The 17,213-nt window shown below is 56.5% G+C and overlaps 1 protein-coding gene across 3 annotated transcripts in view; it reads left to right on the top strand.

Moving 5' to 3' along the window:
- ARHGAP23 (Rho GTPase activating protein 23) overlaps nucleotides 1-16,983 on the top strand; it is a 58,658-nt gene extending 41,675 nt beyond the window's left edge. For all 3 annotated transcript variants that reach the window (XM_081805096.1, XM_081805097.1, XM_081805098.1), the window contains 5 exons: nucleotides 280-405; nucleotides 7,839-7,880; nucleotides 8,433-8,529; nucleotides 10,637-10,668; nucleotides 14,442-16,983. In XM_081805096.1, the coding sequence (XP_081661222.1) occupies nucleotides 280-405; nucleotides 7,839-7,880; nucleotides 8,433-8,529; nucleotides 10,637-10,668; nucleotides 14,442-15,521 (1,377 nt within the window). In that variant the 3' untranslated portion in view covers nucleotides 15,522-16,983. The remainder of the gene's footprint in view (nucleotides 1-279; nucleotides 406-7,838; nucleotides 7,881-8,432; nucleotides 8,530-10,636; nucleotides 10,669-14,441) is intronic.
- Nucleotides 16,984-17,213: the final 230 nt, after the last annotated feature.

Below are 17,213 nucleotides of genomic sequence, written 5' to 3'. Positions count from 1 at the left end.
CCTATTCTGGGATCTCTCACTGTTAGCACAGTATGGGTGAGCAGGTTGGGCACTGCCCTAGGCTGCCAGGCTTGGGGATGAGGAAGGCTGAAATCTGGCCTGTGCTGTACTTACCAGGCATCTCCAGGCCCAGCAAGGAGGTGTCCATCCCATAAGCCAGGGACAGCTCGGGATGTGGTTGGGCCTCGGGCCTGAGGGGCCACAGTGAGGGAGGCCTGGGGGACTGGAGGTCAGAGCTCAGGGGGTGTGAACGCTGACCTGCTCTCCTCCCTGGCCCAGATGGAGCCCAGGAACCTGGCCCTGGTCTTCGGGCCGACGCTGGTGAGGACGTCTGAGGACAACATGGCGGACATGGTGACCCACATGCCGGACCGCTATAAGATCGTGGAGACGCTGATCCAGCACGTAAGCAGCCATGCTGGGCTGTGGCCATGTGCCCCTGGGCATCTCGCTCCTGCGCGCCTGGGTGGATGTGCTCAGGGAAGGAGGAGGCAGCTTAAGCAAATGTTCCTGGGATGGTGAATGCCCTTCAGAAGCGATGGGCTGCATTTCCTTACCAAACAGGAATGGATCCTAGAATCCCTGTCTTTCTAGACTGTTTCGTCCCCAGCGGGAGAATCAGGAAGCCCTTGAGCTTCCAAGATATGTATGAGGGTCAGAGGGCGGAGGAACGTCAGGGAAGACGCTGCTGGGTTGGAGAGCCAAGGGGTGGATGCAGGGGCACCTTCAGAAAGGGGCCCCCAGGAGAAGTGTCCTGGCAGAAACGGGCAGACAGGTGTAGGGGGTGGGGGCAGAGCTCTGCCTTGCCGGCCCCACTGAGGCTTCGGGGAGCAAATGGTGATGCCCAGGGGAGGGGAGGGGAGGGGGGCAGGGCAGAGCAAGGGCTGAGACGGATCCTGCACTCGTGCTCCCTACGTCTTGCGCTGGTCTCCTCACTTCTCAGGGCTGCCTGGAGGCACCTCCAGCCCCGGGTCTCTAAGGATTCTACTGACTGTCCATGATGGGATGAGAACCTAGAGCAGCCAACAGAGGGCGCAGGAGGCCTTGGTCCTCTGGAGCCAAACCCGGGACAGCACCGCCCCCTTCTGGGGCACTCAGGGATGTTTTTTGAAATCCTAGATTTTCCATTTCCAAATCTCCCTATGGCCTGTAGATGGAACGGACCCCGTCCTGCCAGGAGAAATAAGATTGGCAGCTGGCTAGGGGAACGGGGTCCTTGGCCTCCGCAATGTCACAGATGCTTTAGGGAAGGGCAACCAGGTCATGCTACTTCCATCTTATAGATGAAGAAACTGGTGCTCAGAGAGGAAAGGGACTTGCTCGAAGTCACATAGCTAATAAGTGACAGCCCCAGGATTGTAGGCCAGCCTTTTCTGACCAAAGTTTGTGCTTTCCTCTGCCCCTGCTGGGAGGGTGGACTCCTGGGTCCATCCTAGAGCTGACTTGGCTGGCCAAGTGAGGCGGTGGGGTAGACTTTGGTCATGCTGAATGGCCCTGCCTGCTTATTTCCTTCCTTTACTGGGTGGTCAGGGCTCTGAGCCTCAGGAGGGAATATCGAAGCCTGTTCTCGTGCTAACACTGGGACCACCACTCCAGAGCTGTGAGGGAAGCCCAGGTTGCGGGGCAGTGTCAGGGATCCCGATGGGGCCTCAGTCGGGGGCAGCTTATCTCCCTTGGAAAAGTTCATCTCCCCAACCCAACAGGTAGCCCCTGGAGCCCCCATGAGTGTGTGCTTTGGGAGGGGGCCAGTGCGGAAGAAAGGGGAGGCTGGCTCCATGGCTCCTAGAGAAGCCCCCGGAAGCCTGAGGCCTGTGGTCAGCTAGGGTGTCAGGAAGAGCAGCCTCTGGGAGAAGGGGGGCCCAAAGTGTGTCTACTTGCCCTCCCCTAGGCCCTCAAGAGGGGGTCCCCAGCCAGTGGCGGCCCCTCCTTTGGGCAGGGTGGCAGGAGGAGGAATATATCTGTCTCCATCATAGGAGTATTCCCAGCATCCAGCCTAGTGCCTGGCACATAGTGAACACTCAGGGTTTGTTGAATGAATGAATGAATGAATGAATGAATGAATGAATGAGTTGCTTTTGAGGTTCTACCCATCTGGGCTTTGACACTCAGGGATTCATTCCTGGGCACCCATGGAGCTAGAGCCTCTCCATTCTCTGCGTCCTTGGCACTTGAACATAATCAGCCTGGACAGTTGTCACGGGAATGAGCTACCCCCTCTGCAGTCCCCTGGAGTCCACCCACCCAAGTTTGCCGGTGTCCGTCTAGTCCAGAGTCAGCGTAGTCACGAGCCCAGGCAGGATAGGACTTTGGCAGAGAGCGCTCTGACTCTGGCTGGGAGCCTGTGGCCAGTCAGTGGATGGTTGAAAGTCGTGGGTGACATGACCTCCTGCTGGATTTCCAGCCGCAGCCGTCACCTGGCCTCCCTACTGGGGGCTCCTGTCCGCTGTGGAACTCTCGGACAGCAGAGCTGGAAGGGGCCGTGAGGCCCCGAGACCCATCCTTGCGTGGTACAGAGGGCGGAAACGGGTGTGGAGAGAGGCAGCGACGTGCCCCGGGTCACACAGCACGATCGTGGTGGAGTGGAGATGCACAGACCCAGGTGTTCAGCCTCCCGGTGGCAAGTCACCAGCCAGCTCATGGCCACGTTCACTAAGCCACCTGAAACCCAAACCAAGACCGCCTCAAGGCATTCATTCCTTGATTCACCTGGCAAACTCTGTGATTCCTACTCGAGGCACGCTGGGAGTTCTCCACCGCAGCACTAGTGACCTTTGGGGCCAGATAATTCTTCGTGGGGGGCTGTCCTGTGCATCGGAGGATGGTTGGCATCTCTGGCTAGAAGCCAGGAGCATCCCTCCGGTTGCGACACACGCAAATGTCTGCAGACTTTGCCGAATGCCCTGCGGCCGGGCGCGGGGGGCAGACTCACCGAGGCTCAGAAGCACTGGGGCAGGGGGCTCAGGGCTCTGGCTCTGGAGCCGGCCTGCCCGAGTTCACCGCGGCCTCTGCTCCTTGCTGGCTGTGTGGCCTTGGCCAAGTGACTGACGCTCTCGTCTGCAGAGCAGAGAGAACAGCAATGCTTATTACCTCACGAAGTAGTTGCGAGGCTTCCGTGAGCTGATAGCCGCGAAGGCCCTCGGATGCCACCAAGCAGCTCGGACGTGCTGTGTGGATTAGTGATGGCAGACGACTGACCTCACTCCACGCCAGGGGCCGAGGCGCATGCTGGGCCCCGGAGGTGAACGGAAGCCAGGCCCTGCTCGGAAGGGGCGCTGCCCAGTGAAGACCTCACTTCATTTTCTGGGCTCTGGTCAGGGAAGCCCGTGGAAGGAGCCGACCCTGCCCGAGGTGTAGGGTTGGGACCCTAGTCAGGGGCTCCCTGAAGTGTCGTCAAAGGCCTCAAGGAATTTAGCCAGGCAGAGGCAGGAGAAAGCGTGGCAGGCAGAGGGAACTGGATGTGCACCAGCTAGTGTGCATTCCTCCCGAGAACTCGGGGCTCCCCGAAGCTTCCTTCACACTTCTGGGCTCCCACAGCACTTTCAGGCACCCTCAAACCGAGTTAAAGACCGGCTCCTCAGGGCTCCTGTCCTCAGCCCGTCTCTGGGAACCGCACCTTTTCGTAATTACAGCTAACATCTATTACACACTAACAGTGCGTTGTACTGAGTGCTTTACATACCGTATTGCGTTATTTTTTAAAAATTTAAATGGAGGAGGGCACCTGGGTGGCTCAGGCGGTTAAGCGTCCGACTTGATTCTGGCTTAGGTCGTGATCTCGCGGTTGTGAGATGGAGCCCCGTGCTGGGCTCCACACTAGGTGTGGAGTGTGCTTGACATTCTCTCCCTCTGCCCCATCCCTCTCCTGCTCACACGCGTGCTCTCTCTCTCTCTCACAAAAAAAAATATTTATTTTTAATGGAGTTATAATGGACATGTAACATTATATTAGTTTCAGGTATACAACAGAATGATTCGATATTTGTATATGTTGTGAAATGATCAGCACTATAAGTCTAGTTACCACCCATCACTGTGCATAATTACAATTGTTTTTCTTGGAATGAGAATTCTTTTTAAGATTTATTTATTTATTTTAGAGAAAGAAAGTGAGAGAGAGCAGGGGGAGGGGCAGAGGGGAAGAGAGAGAGAATCTCAAGCAGACTCCCCGCTGAGTGCAGACCCTGACAGTGGGGCTCAATCCCAGGACCCTGGGATCATGACCTGAGCAGAAATCAAGAGTCAGACGTTTAATGGACTGAGCCACCCAGGCGCCCCGAAGAGAATTTTTTTTTAAGATTTTATTTATTTATTTGAGAGAGAGAGAAGGGGAGAGAGAGAGAGCATGAGAGAGGGGAGGGTCAGAGGGAGAAGAAGACTCCCCGCCGAGCAGGGAGCCCGATGTGGGACTCGATCCCGGGACTCCAGGATCATGACCTGAGCCGAAGGCAGTGGCTTAACCAACTGAGCCACCCAGGAGCCCGAGAATTTTAAAGATTTATTCTCTTAGTAACTTCCAAGTACACAATACAGTGTTATTAACTATAGTCATCATGCTCTATACTACATCCCCATGACTTACTTATTTTATAATTGGAAGTTTGTACCTTTTGACCCCCTTCATCCCCTTGGTCCTCGCCCCACTCCTGGCAACCACCAACCTGTTCTCTCTACCTATGAGCTTGGATTTTGTTTGTCTGTTTGTTTGTTTTAGATTCCACATATAAGTGGAGAGTATACGGTATTTGTCTTTCTCTGTCTGACTTATTTCATTTAGCATAGTGCCCTCGAGGTCCACCCGTGTGGTCGCAAATGGCAAGATTTCCTTCTTTTTATGGCTGAGGAGTATTCCATTTCATATACATACCACATCTTCTTTATCCATTACTCCACTGATAGACACTCAGGTCGCTTCCATATCTTGGCTATTGTAAATAATGTGCTGCAATGAACGTCAGGGTGCAGATATCTTTTCTTGTTGGTGTTTTTTTTTTTTTTTTTCCTTCAGATAAATGCCCAGAAGTGGAATTGCTGGATCCTAGGGTTGTTCTATTTTTAACTTTTGAGGAGCCTCCATACTGGTTTCCATAGTGGCTAAGCCATTTTACATTTGCACCAACTGTGTGTGAAGGTTCCCTTTTCTCCCACATCCTCTCCAACACTCGGTATTTCTAGTCTTTTTTATAATAGCCATACAGGATTTCATGTTAATTCTCACCACAATTCTAGAAGTAGATACTCCTCTTATGTCCATTTTACAGATAAGTAAATAGACTCAGAGAGGTCATTTACCTGAGGTGAACTTGAGCCTGAGAAGACTGACTTTAGATCTTGCATTATTATTATTTTTTAAAGATTTTATTTTTATTTATTTGACAGAGAGAGAGACAGCCAGAGAGGGAACACAAGCAGGGGGAGCAGGAGAGGGAGAAGCTGGCTTCCCGCAGAGCGGGGAGCCCGATGCGGGGCTCGATCCTAGGACCCTGGGATCATGACCTGAGCTGAAGGCAGATGCCCAACGACTGAGCCACCCAGGCGCCCCATTGCATTATTTTTTTAAGATTTTATTTCTTTATTTGAGAGAGATGGAGAGAGAGAGCTCGCGTGTGCATGAACGCATGCGCGCAGGAGTTGGGAGGGGCAGAGGGAGAGAGAAAGAGAGAGAAGCAGACTCCCTGCTGAGCAGGGAGCCCGATGCGGGGCTCAATCCCAGGATCCAAGCTGAAGGCAGGTTAATGCTTAACCGACTGAGCCACCCAGGCACCCCTAGATCTTGCATTATTTCTTATTCTCTGTTTTCTTTCTTGTTTCTCTTCTGTGCTACTTATTTGGATTAATAATATGCCCGATTGTGATGAATAATAACTGAGGTTCATGGGACACGGTCATAATCAACCTGCAAGTCTCCTTGTTCCCCCATTCATTCCTACCCACTCTGCCCCCCCATAATGACCCACTCTAATAGGTTGATATGTGTCCTTCCAAACCAACTTTCTCCCTGCTTATTTTATTTATTTTTAAACAAACGGTATTTTATTTTATTAAGTAATCTCTATGCCCAACGTGGGGCTTGAACTCATGACCCCAAGATCAAGAGTTGCACAGTCTACCAACTGAACCGGCCAGGCGCCCCAAATATGCTGCGTGTTTTATTTTTAATTTTTATTTTTTTTAAGATTTTATTTATTTATTTGAGAGACAGAGCGAGAGAGCACAGGGGGGAACAGCAGAGGGAGAGGGAGAAGCAGGCTCCCCGCTAAGCAGGGAGCCCCACATGGGGCTCGATCCCAGGATCCTGAGATCATGACCTGAGCCGAAGACAGACGCTTAACCGACCGAGCCACCCAGGCACCCCTCTGTGTGTTTTAATTTTCAGTCAGTGAGCTTAGCTCATTTGCTTGATTCTAATTTCTGTACTATTAGGGCTTATCTCTGCTATCTTAAATGTCATTTTCTCTTTACCCCATTTTCATTTTATCTCTCTTCAGTCTGTCCTACCTTGCTTTGGATGAACTGACTTTTATTTTCCTGATGTGAAAATTACACAATTTATAAAGTCCATACTGTGTTTAATCATACAATTATAACAGCCCATACTTACGTTTCATTTTCACTGACGATTTCTAAACTCATCAATATCCGTTGTCTTCCTTCCACCACATCTAAAAGCCAAGTACCTTGTGTATTCTCACTCATACGCAGAGAGGTTTCTCCCTCTGCGTTCAAAATCCACGACGTCATGGAGATACTTTGTGTGTGTTTGTATATGTGTGTGAGTATCCTTGCTTGGATCGACAATGGACTTTTCTACGCTACTATCCATCCTTACTTCTCAGAGCCTGTTGCTCCACCCTGGAGTCATTTCTTTATGAGCTCATGTACACAATTAAGAGAGTCTTTGTGCAGTAAGCTTTTTGATGTCTTAGAATAGCTGTAGGTTCACACTCAAAAGTGAGAGTTTAGCAGGGTATAAAATCCTAGGTTCCAGATTCTTGCATTTGTAGTCCAGCAATACAGTGAAAATATTGTCTTCTTGTGTCTGCTGCTGCCGAAAGTTCTAGTTACAGCTGATACTTGCTCATTTGCAAGCAATCTGTTTTTGTTTTTCAGAAAACTTTTAGGGTTTTATCTTCAAGATTCTCAAATTTCACAAAATGTATTTAAGAGTGGGATTTTTACTTTATTTTCTATCCCGTTTGACATTTATGTGAAAACCCTTGCCTGCCTGCCCCTCAGGGAACCTCCTAACACTTCCCTCCAGGCACTTCTCTTTCCTGGCCAGGGGAGGGGGTGCCGCCCCAGGGCAGTGTGGTGCGCAGGGCTGGGGAGGGGTACACAGCTCTGGCAGCCACGACTGGCCTTCTCCCTGCAGTCGCCCCAGCCCGCACTAGATGGCGCTGCTGCCCCCCCACCCCCACCCTCCCGCTTCTGGCCTGCGGTTGGGAGAGAGCCACCGTGATGCACACTGCACAGAGTCTAGTGACAGACAGGCCTAGAAGCTCTCCCTGAGCTGGCCCTCCACCAGTCCTCAGCCCCCTCCCAGTCCATGCTGCGTTTCCCTCCCACACTGGGAGCCAGTCCTTTCTCTCCCCACGGGTTTCTCATAGCCTGTGGAGTTGGGTCCTGGGATTCATCAACCTCCCTTGGGGACTTCTAGTAACCAGGTGCAGATGGGGATTGTTGAATAGAGGGGGGACCCTCACCTCTTGGTGCCCCCTCCTGCCCCGCTCCATCTGGCGTCTGAGTGGGGTCTTCTGGACTATGCAGGTCAGGAGCCTGTGTCTCTGTCTTCCCTCAGCCCCTTTCCACACTGAGTTCACTTCCTCTTGTCTCCTCTGCAGTCAGACTGGTTCTTCAGCGATGATGAGGACAAGGGAGAGAGAGTAAGTGATGCAGAGGGAGGGCGGGGCTGGGTCTGCGCTGAGGTGGGCCCTCCTCCCAGGCTGGGGGCTGGGAGGGGGCAGGCAGCAAGACTCAAGCAGGGGGAAGGTCCCTGTCTTTGGGGCTTCCCAGGCTGATGGAGGAAACATAGACCCTCTCCTCAGGAGCCTCTAATCTAATGGGAGACACAATCCTTGCCTTCATGAGCCCCCAGTCTAAGGGGGGAGAAACTGAGTCCAAGTCTTATCTGGAGGATACAGGTCTTAGGAAGGTCCAGTCTGATGGGGGAGACACAGCTCCTGCCTTCAGCTGAGGGAGGAGCTCCAGCCTTTGGGGGTTCAATCAAGGTGTTGGAGGAGGCACAAAACAGTCTAATGGGGGACATGTGGGACCTGCCCTCAAGAGTGCCTGACTTATGAGAGAGACAGCAGCTGCCCTGGTGAGCCCTGGTCTGATGGAGGAGTCATGGGCCCTGCCTTCAGGTTACCCCAGTTTGCGGGATCCACAGTCTGGCCCTCTGAGGGCATGCTGGCTGACCCTCCTCCTGTTTGCAGACTCCTGTGGATGACAAGGAGCCTCAGTCAGTGCCCAACATTGAGTACCTCCTGCCTAACATTGGCAGGACAGTGCCCCCTGGTGACCCAGGTTCAGGTGAGTGCAGGGGCTTGGGAAGGGGTGGGGGGTGGGGGTGGGATCCGCATTCCCCAGGGTCCCAGATGCCTGGCCAGATGCCCAGCTTCCCTGCTCTGCCCCAGTGGGGCCCTTCCCTGCCCCCCACCACCAAGACTGGGCTGTGGCAGGGCCTTCTCCGCTCTAGGGAGGTCCGGCTTGCCTGTGCGCCCGCCTCCTTGTCTGCTCAGCGGACCCCGGGGCTGGGTAGGGGCTTTGTTCGCCCTCCTTCACTGGTTTCCTTCCTGAGCTTTTTGTTTCTCACGGGCTGTGTCCTTCTGGGCATATTTCCTCTTTTTAATTTTTCTTCCTTTTCTCCTTGCACCCCTCCACCCTCCTCTCTCTTTTCCCTGTGCTCTCCTCCCGCCCCTGGACCCTGCCCTTCTCTTCTCTCCTTCCCCTCCTCCAGCGGACCTGTTGGAGATTTAAAGGGTACAGTGTGGCATTGCGGCCTCGGTCACTAACAGTGGCGGGTGATTATAAGAAGGCTGGGCAGGCCCGAGGGGCAGGCAGAAAGGTCCCGGGCTGTGAGCACCTCGACGTGACATACCAGCTCCCCACGCTTGTTAACAGCTTACCCCCACCCTAACCCTCCCATCTGAAAGCCCCTTCTCAGGAGGAAGGAGGTTTGTTGGAGGCAGATCCTATCCCCTTGCCAGGAAGTCTGGGCACCACAGGCTGCTCCCCACAGTCCCCAAACTCTGGCCTTCTCTCTGTGCCGAGCCCGGCCACTTCGGGTTATCCGGACAGGAGGAGGCTTGGCTGTAAGGAGGACCCAGCCTGTCTAGACACGGGTGACGTCACCCCCAGAAGCCCCTCTATAGCTGCAGCTCCTCTATAGCTCAGTTGCCTCCGAGGGCTGGCTCTTCCCACGTCCGAAACCAGAGCCCCTGGTCACTCAGCCCCTTAGTCCTGTTTCTGGGCATAGAGCCTCGAACAGAGTAGCCCAGAGCAGTCCCTTCTTGGCTCAAGGCACTAACTTGGCCCGCCCCATGGAGGAGCTCCCCTTAGTATTTTGACTGCTGCTCCTGTCTCTGACGGAGGCATTCCACAGCACCCCTAGTTCCCAGAGGCAGGCTGAGGAGGGGGCCAGAGGACAAGGTGGGAGGGGGTGGCAGAGAGGAGCCCCCCGTTTCTTCTAATCACCTGCTGCCGCACCCCTGCCCCGTGTGTCTCACTGTGTGGTCGGCCATCTGCTCTTCTCACCGTGTGCAGGGGAGGGCTGGGGAGGAGGACTCACTTGCTTGCCAGAGTGTGGATTAACTGTGCCCGCGCACTGCCCCATCAGACCCCGGGAGGTCCTTAGATCAGCCTGGAGAAGACCCCGCCAGGATTGGTTTCTGGTTCCTTCTCCACCCCAATGATATTAAGGGAGTGGGACCCAAGTCCCACGGATGTAAAAGTTTTATTCTTCTTCATAACTCTGGTAATAAACAGGGGCCTTGCCCCATCAGGGCAGATTGAGCTGGAGTCTGGAGCTGGAGCTTAGCAAGGCCCAAATCACCAGCCCACTCTACCTCCTGTGTCCCGCCCACCTGCTGTCTGCCCCTGTACTCCATCCTACACAGGGTCCGTCGTCTTCCTCCTGTCCTGGAGTTGGGGTGGGGTGGAGGTAGATGTAGGGCCCCCACCTGTCTATGCACTGTGTGGTCTCCATTCCTTCAGAGCATCTGTGATTTGCTGTGTTTCATTGTGGTTTCTGTGGACTGCATCTGATATTTGGCATTTTCTCTCCAGTGCTTCAGAGTAACAGGGACAGGAGGGGAGGGGAGAGGAACTAGGCCCAAAGAAAAGCCCCCCCCACCCCCCACCGCTTGCCCTTGACCCTGGCAAACGAGGGTCTAGGGACTGGCAGCCTGATGTCACTTCCTGCCTCAAAAGGAAGTGGTGATTGACATCATTAGCCGCTCCATCCCTGTCCCACAGGAAATGACATCAGAAGCCCTTCACACTCCTAGGGCCTGGGGAGATCTCAGGTGTCTGAACTCCCTGGTTTCTGAAGCCTCTGAGGAGAGGGAATCGTGTTCACGAGACAGCCTCCTCCTGCCCCCATTTAACTTTCATTTTTCTTTCTCGCTCTCCCCAACAGATTCCACCACCTGCAGTTCAGCCAAGTCCAAGGTGAGTGCCAAAGCCATTCTGAAGGCTTTATCCCTGTCCAGGCCCGCCTGCTCTTTGCTTTTTGGTCAAGGGAATTGGGAGAAGTGCCCGTGGCCCTGAGGAAGGTTGCTGGTCACTGGGAAGGCGGGTGGGAAGGAATGTGTGTATGAGGTCAGCAGAGAAGCTACTCACCTTGGCAGGGCTTCGGGAGGCGTCTGGGGGAAGGGAAGGATCTGGCTTGGGAGTTAGGCGCCCGGGGGGCAGCGTGCCCAGTGGTCAGAAGCACACACAGTCCTGGGACTGAGTCCTGGCTCCACCACTCAGTAGCTTCGGGACATCGGGCAAGTTGCTTAACCTCTTTGTGAACCTCAGCTTCCTCGTCTGTAAATGAGGCCTGATATTTATCCCCATTTATGGGGATATGGGAATGGACAGATACGTCTGCTACAATAACTATGCTTTTTGGAGAGCCCAAAGCAAGCAGAAGGAAGGAAATAATAAAGACAAGAGCATCAATCAATGAATTGAAAACAATCAAGAAAATCAATGAAACCAAAGCTGGTTCTTTGAACCAGCTCTCACAGCCAGCTAGTCCTGGCTGCTCCGGAGCCTGCCTTCTGAGACAGAGCCATTAGGCGAGCACGGCTGCCCAACTCTTAGAGCTGGATGGCCAAGGGAGTTGTCTTAGTCAGCTCGGGCTGCCGTAACTAAATGCCACATACTGGGTGGCTTACACAACAGACATCTATTTCTTCACAGTTCTCGAGGCTAGATGTCCAAGATCAAGGTGTCAGCATGGTCAGTTTCTGCTGAGAGCTCTCTTCCTGTCTTGTGGATGGCTGCCTTCTCGCTCTGTCCTCATAGAGCAGAGACAGAGAGCAACAGCACCAGCTCTCTGGTGTCTCTTTGTGTAAGAACACCAATGCCACCATCAGGCCATGACTGCATTACCCGCCAAAGGCCCCATCTCCAAATACACGGGGGTCCCGGCTTGCTTCAGCAGATGGCTTCCGGGAGGGGGACACAATTCTGTCTGTAGCAGTGGGTGAAATCACTAAACATTGGTGATCGAACTGGACTCATTTCGGTCTGGGTCTCCAAGCACTGGCCAGGTCCCAGTGAGCCCAGTGTGCCCGACACCAAGTAGATGCTCATTATATATCAGAAGAATATAGTGGGGGTGCGGGGCGCCTGGGGGGCCCAGTCGGTGAAGTATCCAACTCTTGATTTCGGCTCAGGTCATGATCTCGGGGTCGTCAGATAGAGCCGCGTGGTGGGCTCTGCGCTGGGCGTGGAGCCCGCTTGGGATTCTCTTTCTCCCTCTCCCTCTGCCCCGCCCCTCCCCTCCCTACCTGCATGCTCGCTCGCTCTCTCTCAAAAAAAAAAAAAAAAGAAAGAAAAAGAAGAAGAGTGTACTGGGCAGAAAGAAAGAAGGCTGCTTTAGTCTGGGACAGGGGTCCCTGCAACCTCTCCATAGAACCTCTGACTGCACACCTGTGGGGCAGGGAGCTCACTCCATCAGAAGATTGCTGTGACAGGGAGCAAGTTCATTACAGTGACCTGCACCTAGCTCCATGTTACTTCCACCCATTGCTCCTGCTAGCCTCCTGGCTTCCATAGCCTCTCCTGGGCTGACCCCTTGACCTTTCTGTGCACGTACTGACCTCTGCATTCCTGGAAGGGACCATCATGACCTCACTGCTTCTGTAACTAGCAGGAGGAGAGGATAATTCGATCAGATGGTCCTAGTGGCCTCTCAAGTCTCTCCAAGAGCATTGGCCAGACGAGAATAGTGGCACTGGCCACCCTGTGCCTCGGGGAGATCACAGCAGAGCCCCCATATTGCACAACTCCAGGGATTGCCTTTGGGAGCCGTGTTGCCAGCCACGGCCCGGGAGCCACGTGCCTCTGAATCCTGACTCCCTGACGTGTGTCACCTTTCTCAGAACTAGCTGATGTGAGAGAGAGTATGTAGATTGCAGGGGCGAGGCTTCTCTGGGTCTCCATTCAGTATTACGCTGTGGCTGAACCAGGTGGCCTGGGAGGAGGGGTCACAGGGCAGGCCATTCCAGCCCAGCAGGGGGAGCAGTTTCAGCCTCTGCTTCCGCAGGGCTTCCTGTGTTGAGGGGACTGCATTCACCCATGTGTCCTTCACTTAACATTTATTGAGCACCTGTCACGTGCCAGGCATGGAGCTAGGGGTCATGGATGCAAACACAAATAAGCCACAGACCTTGCTCTCAAGGAGCTCAGAGTGTGATGCAGATGACGTGGAAATAGACCTATCCTGATGGGAGAAGAGCAGGTGCAGCTGTGTCTTCAAAGGGCGAGGCGACGGCTGGGAGGCGGCCGCACGGAGGCTGCCATGTTTCAGCTGGGCCTAGTAGGAGGATTTAGAGCACACCCAGCACATAGGGTGGGCTGGGGGGCGGTGGCTAAGGGCTGCCAGTGTTAAAATGCAGGTGAGTCTGGCCGGAGTGTAGGCTGGGCTGGGGTTGGGGTTGGGGTAGGGAGGGCCATAGGCTGGGAAAGTTGGGACCAGATTGTGAAGGGCCCTGTGTCTGAGCTTCATCCTGGTGGGGGTGGAGGGGCCCTGCAGAGTCTGGAGGTGATCAGATTCCCACCTAGTCTTAGAAGGACTGATTGCTCTAGGGGAGGAGGGACTGGGGTAAGGCAAAGGTGGAGGCAGGGAGTCCTATCAGGAGAGGGCAGAAAGGCCCAGAAAAGGCCGTGTGAGGGCCTGAAAAGACGATGGTGAGGATGGGCGGGCTTTGTGAGTCACTTCAGGGGCATTGAGAAGAAGCAGGGGAGAGGGAGGAGGCAGAGAATCACCTTAAGATGGGGACCGTGCATGCAGGTGGTTTGGGGCAGGGCGTGGGGGCATAGTGCAATTGCAGATAGGTGAATTTCTGGTGCCTGCAGAAACCTTGCTTGAGAGGGTCTTGCGGTTGGAAGAAGAGTTCTGGAGTTCAAGGGGTAGTTTGGTGTTGGCCGGTGATGGGCAGCGTGGGCTCGGCTGGGGCATCCGGGAAGGCTAGGACAAGAAAACACCCACAGGGCTGAGCAGTGAGAACGGGGCAGGAAGGTGCCCAGTGTGGGGTTGGAAATCAGTGTTTGGGAGCAGCATCCATCCAGACCATCGGATTGTGCAGGATCGTGTGGCCACTCCTGGCGGCAGAGCTGACGGCTGCGTGGATGTGGGGATGCGGATTGTGGGTGGCACGCTGGTGGATTGGCTGAAACACCCGCCCGTGGGCTGCAGTGGGAAAGGGAAGTGAACTTGGGCCTATTGCCCTGGAGAGGCCCATACATACGGAGTAGGAGGAAAGGCAGGTTTCCCAGGTGGGGGTGAGTGGAGATGGAAGGGGTAGAAGCCGCCGTCGGAGGGAGGTCCCCGCCAGGATCTGGTGGTTATCACCCGGGACAGTCTAGGTGAAATGGGTTCAAACTGTCAAGTGTATTCCCCGTTGAGAGACTCTTACCACCAGAGCCGGGTCTAAAAGGCTTTCGCTAGCGCTGGGCATGGGGAATGGAGTGGAAGGTGGGCGGAGGTGAGGGACCGGCGCCCAGCTCCCAGGAAAGAGCCGAGAGTCTCTGGATTGAGGCCAGAGCAGCTGCCGAGGGGGCTGCGGGGTTGGCCGGCTCCCCGGTGGGGCCGGGTGGGTGGTGACGCTGCCGCGGGCACAGCCGTCGGGGAGGAGCGGCGGGGGCGCGGGGGCGCGGGGCCGGACCCCCTGCGGCTGGGTGCCGCGGTGCGGAGGCGCCTCCTGCATTCTGGCCTGTCTCCCGCGCAGGGCTCGTGGGCCCCCAAGAAGGAGCCGTACGCCCGGGAGATGCTGGCGATCTCCTTCATCTCGGCGGTCAACCGCAAGCGGAAGAAGCGGCGGGAGGCGCGGGGGCTGGGCAGCAGCACCGACGACGACTCGGAGCAGGAGGCGCACAAGCCCGAGGCGGGGGCGCCGGCGCCGGGGGCGCGGGACCAGCCGCAGGGGCCGCTGCCGGGCGCCGCCGTCGCCGCCGCCGCCGCCGAGGCCGCCGGCCGCCTCAGCCCCCCGGCGGCGCCGGACGAGCGGCCGGCCGCGGACACGCGCTCCATCGTCTCGGGCTACTCCACCCTGTCCACCATGGACCGCAGCGTGTGCTCGGGCGCGGGCGGCCGGCGGCCGGGCGCGGGCGACGAGGCGGACGACGAGCGCAGCGAGCTGAGCCACGTGGAGACGGACACGGAGGCCGGCGCGGGGCCCGGGGGGCGCCCGGCGCGCCGGCCGTCCTTCAGCTCGCACCGCCTCATGCCCTGCGACACCCTGGCGCGCCGCCGCCTGGCCCGCAGCCGCCCGGACGCCGAGGGCGCGGGCGCGGGCGCGGGCGCGGGCGCCGGCAGGGGCGGTCCCCGCGCCGCGGAGCCGCCGGGCTCGGCCTCGTCCAGCAGCCAGGAGTCGCTGCGCCCCCCGGCGGCCGCGGCGGCGGCGGCGGCGGCGGCGGCGGCGCTGGGCTCGCGGCCGTCGCGCATCGAGGCGCTGCGGCTGCGCCTCCGCGGCACCGCCGACGACATGCTGGCCGTGCGGCTGCGGCGGCCGCTGTCGCCCGAGACGCGGCGGCGCCGGAGCAGCTGGCGGCGCCACACGGTGGTGGTGCAGAGCCCGCTGACCGACCTCAACTTCAACGAGTGGAAGGAGCTGGGCGGCGGCGGCCCCCCGGAGCCCGCGGGCCCTCGGGCGCACAGCGACAACAAGGACTCGGGCCTCAGCAGCCTGGAGTCCACCAAGGCGCGGGCCCCGTCGTCCGCGGCCTCGCTGCCGCCCGGCGACCCGGGGCCCCTGCAGAGCCAGCCCCCGCGCCGCTCGGCCGCCTCCCGCCTCCACCAGTGTCTGTGACCGGCCGCCCTGCCCCAGTCTTCTCTGGCTCGCACCCCCCTCCTCTCGCCCCGCGGTGCGTCCGGCGCTGCAGGCCGCGCCTCCCTCGTTTGTGTGCGGGGGTGGGTAGTAGGTGGGCAGGCGAGAAGGCCCGGCTGGACAAGCAGTGGGAGGGAGGGGACCCCGGAGGTAAGGGGTAGGGGGCGGAGACGAGAGGGGACAGGCTGCTGGGGGCTGTGTGGCAGAGTGGGTCCTTCTGTGTCTGCACTTAGAGACCCCTGTTGGCCATGGGGTGTGGATAGGGAACCCCCAAGTCTCAGACCAAAGGAAAGACACAGGGTGATGCTGGCGCTTGGCTTCTTCCCTCCGCCCCTGTCCGTTAGCTCCCAGCTCCTCGCTGAGGGGAAGGGGGTGACTGTATGCCAGGGGAGAAGAGATGGAGCTGGGTGGTGTCCCCAGGGGAGAGGGGCCTGTGGGCCAGTGCACGAGTCACTGTCCGAAGGTGTTTCCGTAGCAACTGCTGCCACTCCTGCTGCACCACGCACACCAGGGCGCCCTGCCCTTGCTGCCTCCAGGGATCCTGCCTCTGCTGCTTGTCGGAGCCAGGGAAGGAAGTTAGGGCCGCTCCACAGAGGCAGGACTGAGACTCTTACCAGGGTTACTCCCCTCACCAACTTTTTGCCAACCCCTAAACAATCCTCACTAAGCGTGTTGACCATGGGGAGCTAGCTGCCGGTTCCCCAGAGACTTCGGGGAGGGTCCAGGGTCCCCCTCCCCCCGCCACCACTTCCCCAGACCTCCCTTGCCTGTCTTTTCCTTCTAGCTATGCCTGCTTCTTCCACAACCCAGGCACACAGACCCCACCTTCTTCCTTTAGGAGGGGGCGTAGGAAACAACCCTGGTGTCTCACTCTCTCTCTTTCTCTCTCCCTCCCTCCTCTCTCTCACACCACACACACACACACACACACACACACACAGGCACATACACACACACACACACTGATTTATGGGGTCTGAGCTGGGCTGTTCCTTCAGGATGGGCGGGACCCAGCCCCCTCTTCTCCCCACACTTTGTAAATAGACCTCAGACCACCAGGCCTCCCCACACATGCCCTCACTTATTCCAGGGAAGCCCGGGTGGGGTTGTGAACCCCACTGCCACGTCTGTCGGTCCTCTTGTTTTATGCAAAGATTTGCTGTAAAGTAGATTTCTCTCTCTTCCCTCCCTGATCCTTTTATTGTAAATATTGTCTCTAAATGTGTAACATATTATAAAGAATTTATAAGGATTTTTAAAGATGTTTTGCTCATTTAAAAAAGTGTTGTAACAGTGTTGGATAAGCCTCTGGCCCCACGTGCGCATGTCTCCTTTCACTGTGTCCTTGACACACCTCTCTAGGCGACAACTAAGATTTCCTGCTTCTGAAAAGTCCTGTCTTAAAAGTATAGTCTCTATCTTGGAAATAAATGGCCTTCCTCAAGGCACGAGTCAGCTGTGTCGCTTGTTTCGGAAGGAGGGAAGGGCAGGAGTGGAGCTGCGATGGGAAAGGGGGGAGGGGCTGGACCGGGTGCTGGCCGAGTGGAGACACACCTCTGCCTCCTGCTAGCTTTGTAGGTATCCTTGGGGACTCGCATGAGCAATGACATGGGCATGGAATACAAGCCGGAAGGGTGGCCGACCCTCATTGCTGCAAGAGGTTGCCATGTGCTT

This window comes from Leptonychotes weddellii, chromosome 15 (genome assembly GCF_054177405.1).
Source record: "Leptonychotes weddellii isolate Sample4059 chromosome 15, ASM5417740v2, whole genome shotgun sequence".
Taxonomy (NCBI): domain Eukaryota; kingdom Metazoa; phylum Chordata; class Mammalia; order Carnivora; family Phocidae; genus Leptonychotes; species Leptonychotes weddellii.
This window is presented reverse-complemented; position numbering and strand designations above follow the sequence as displayed.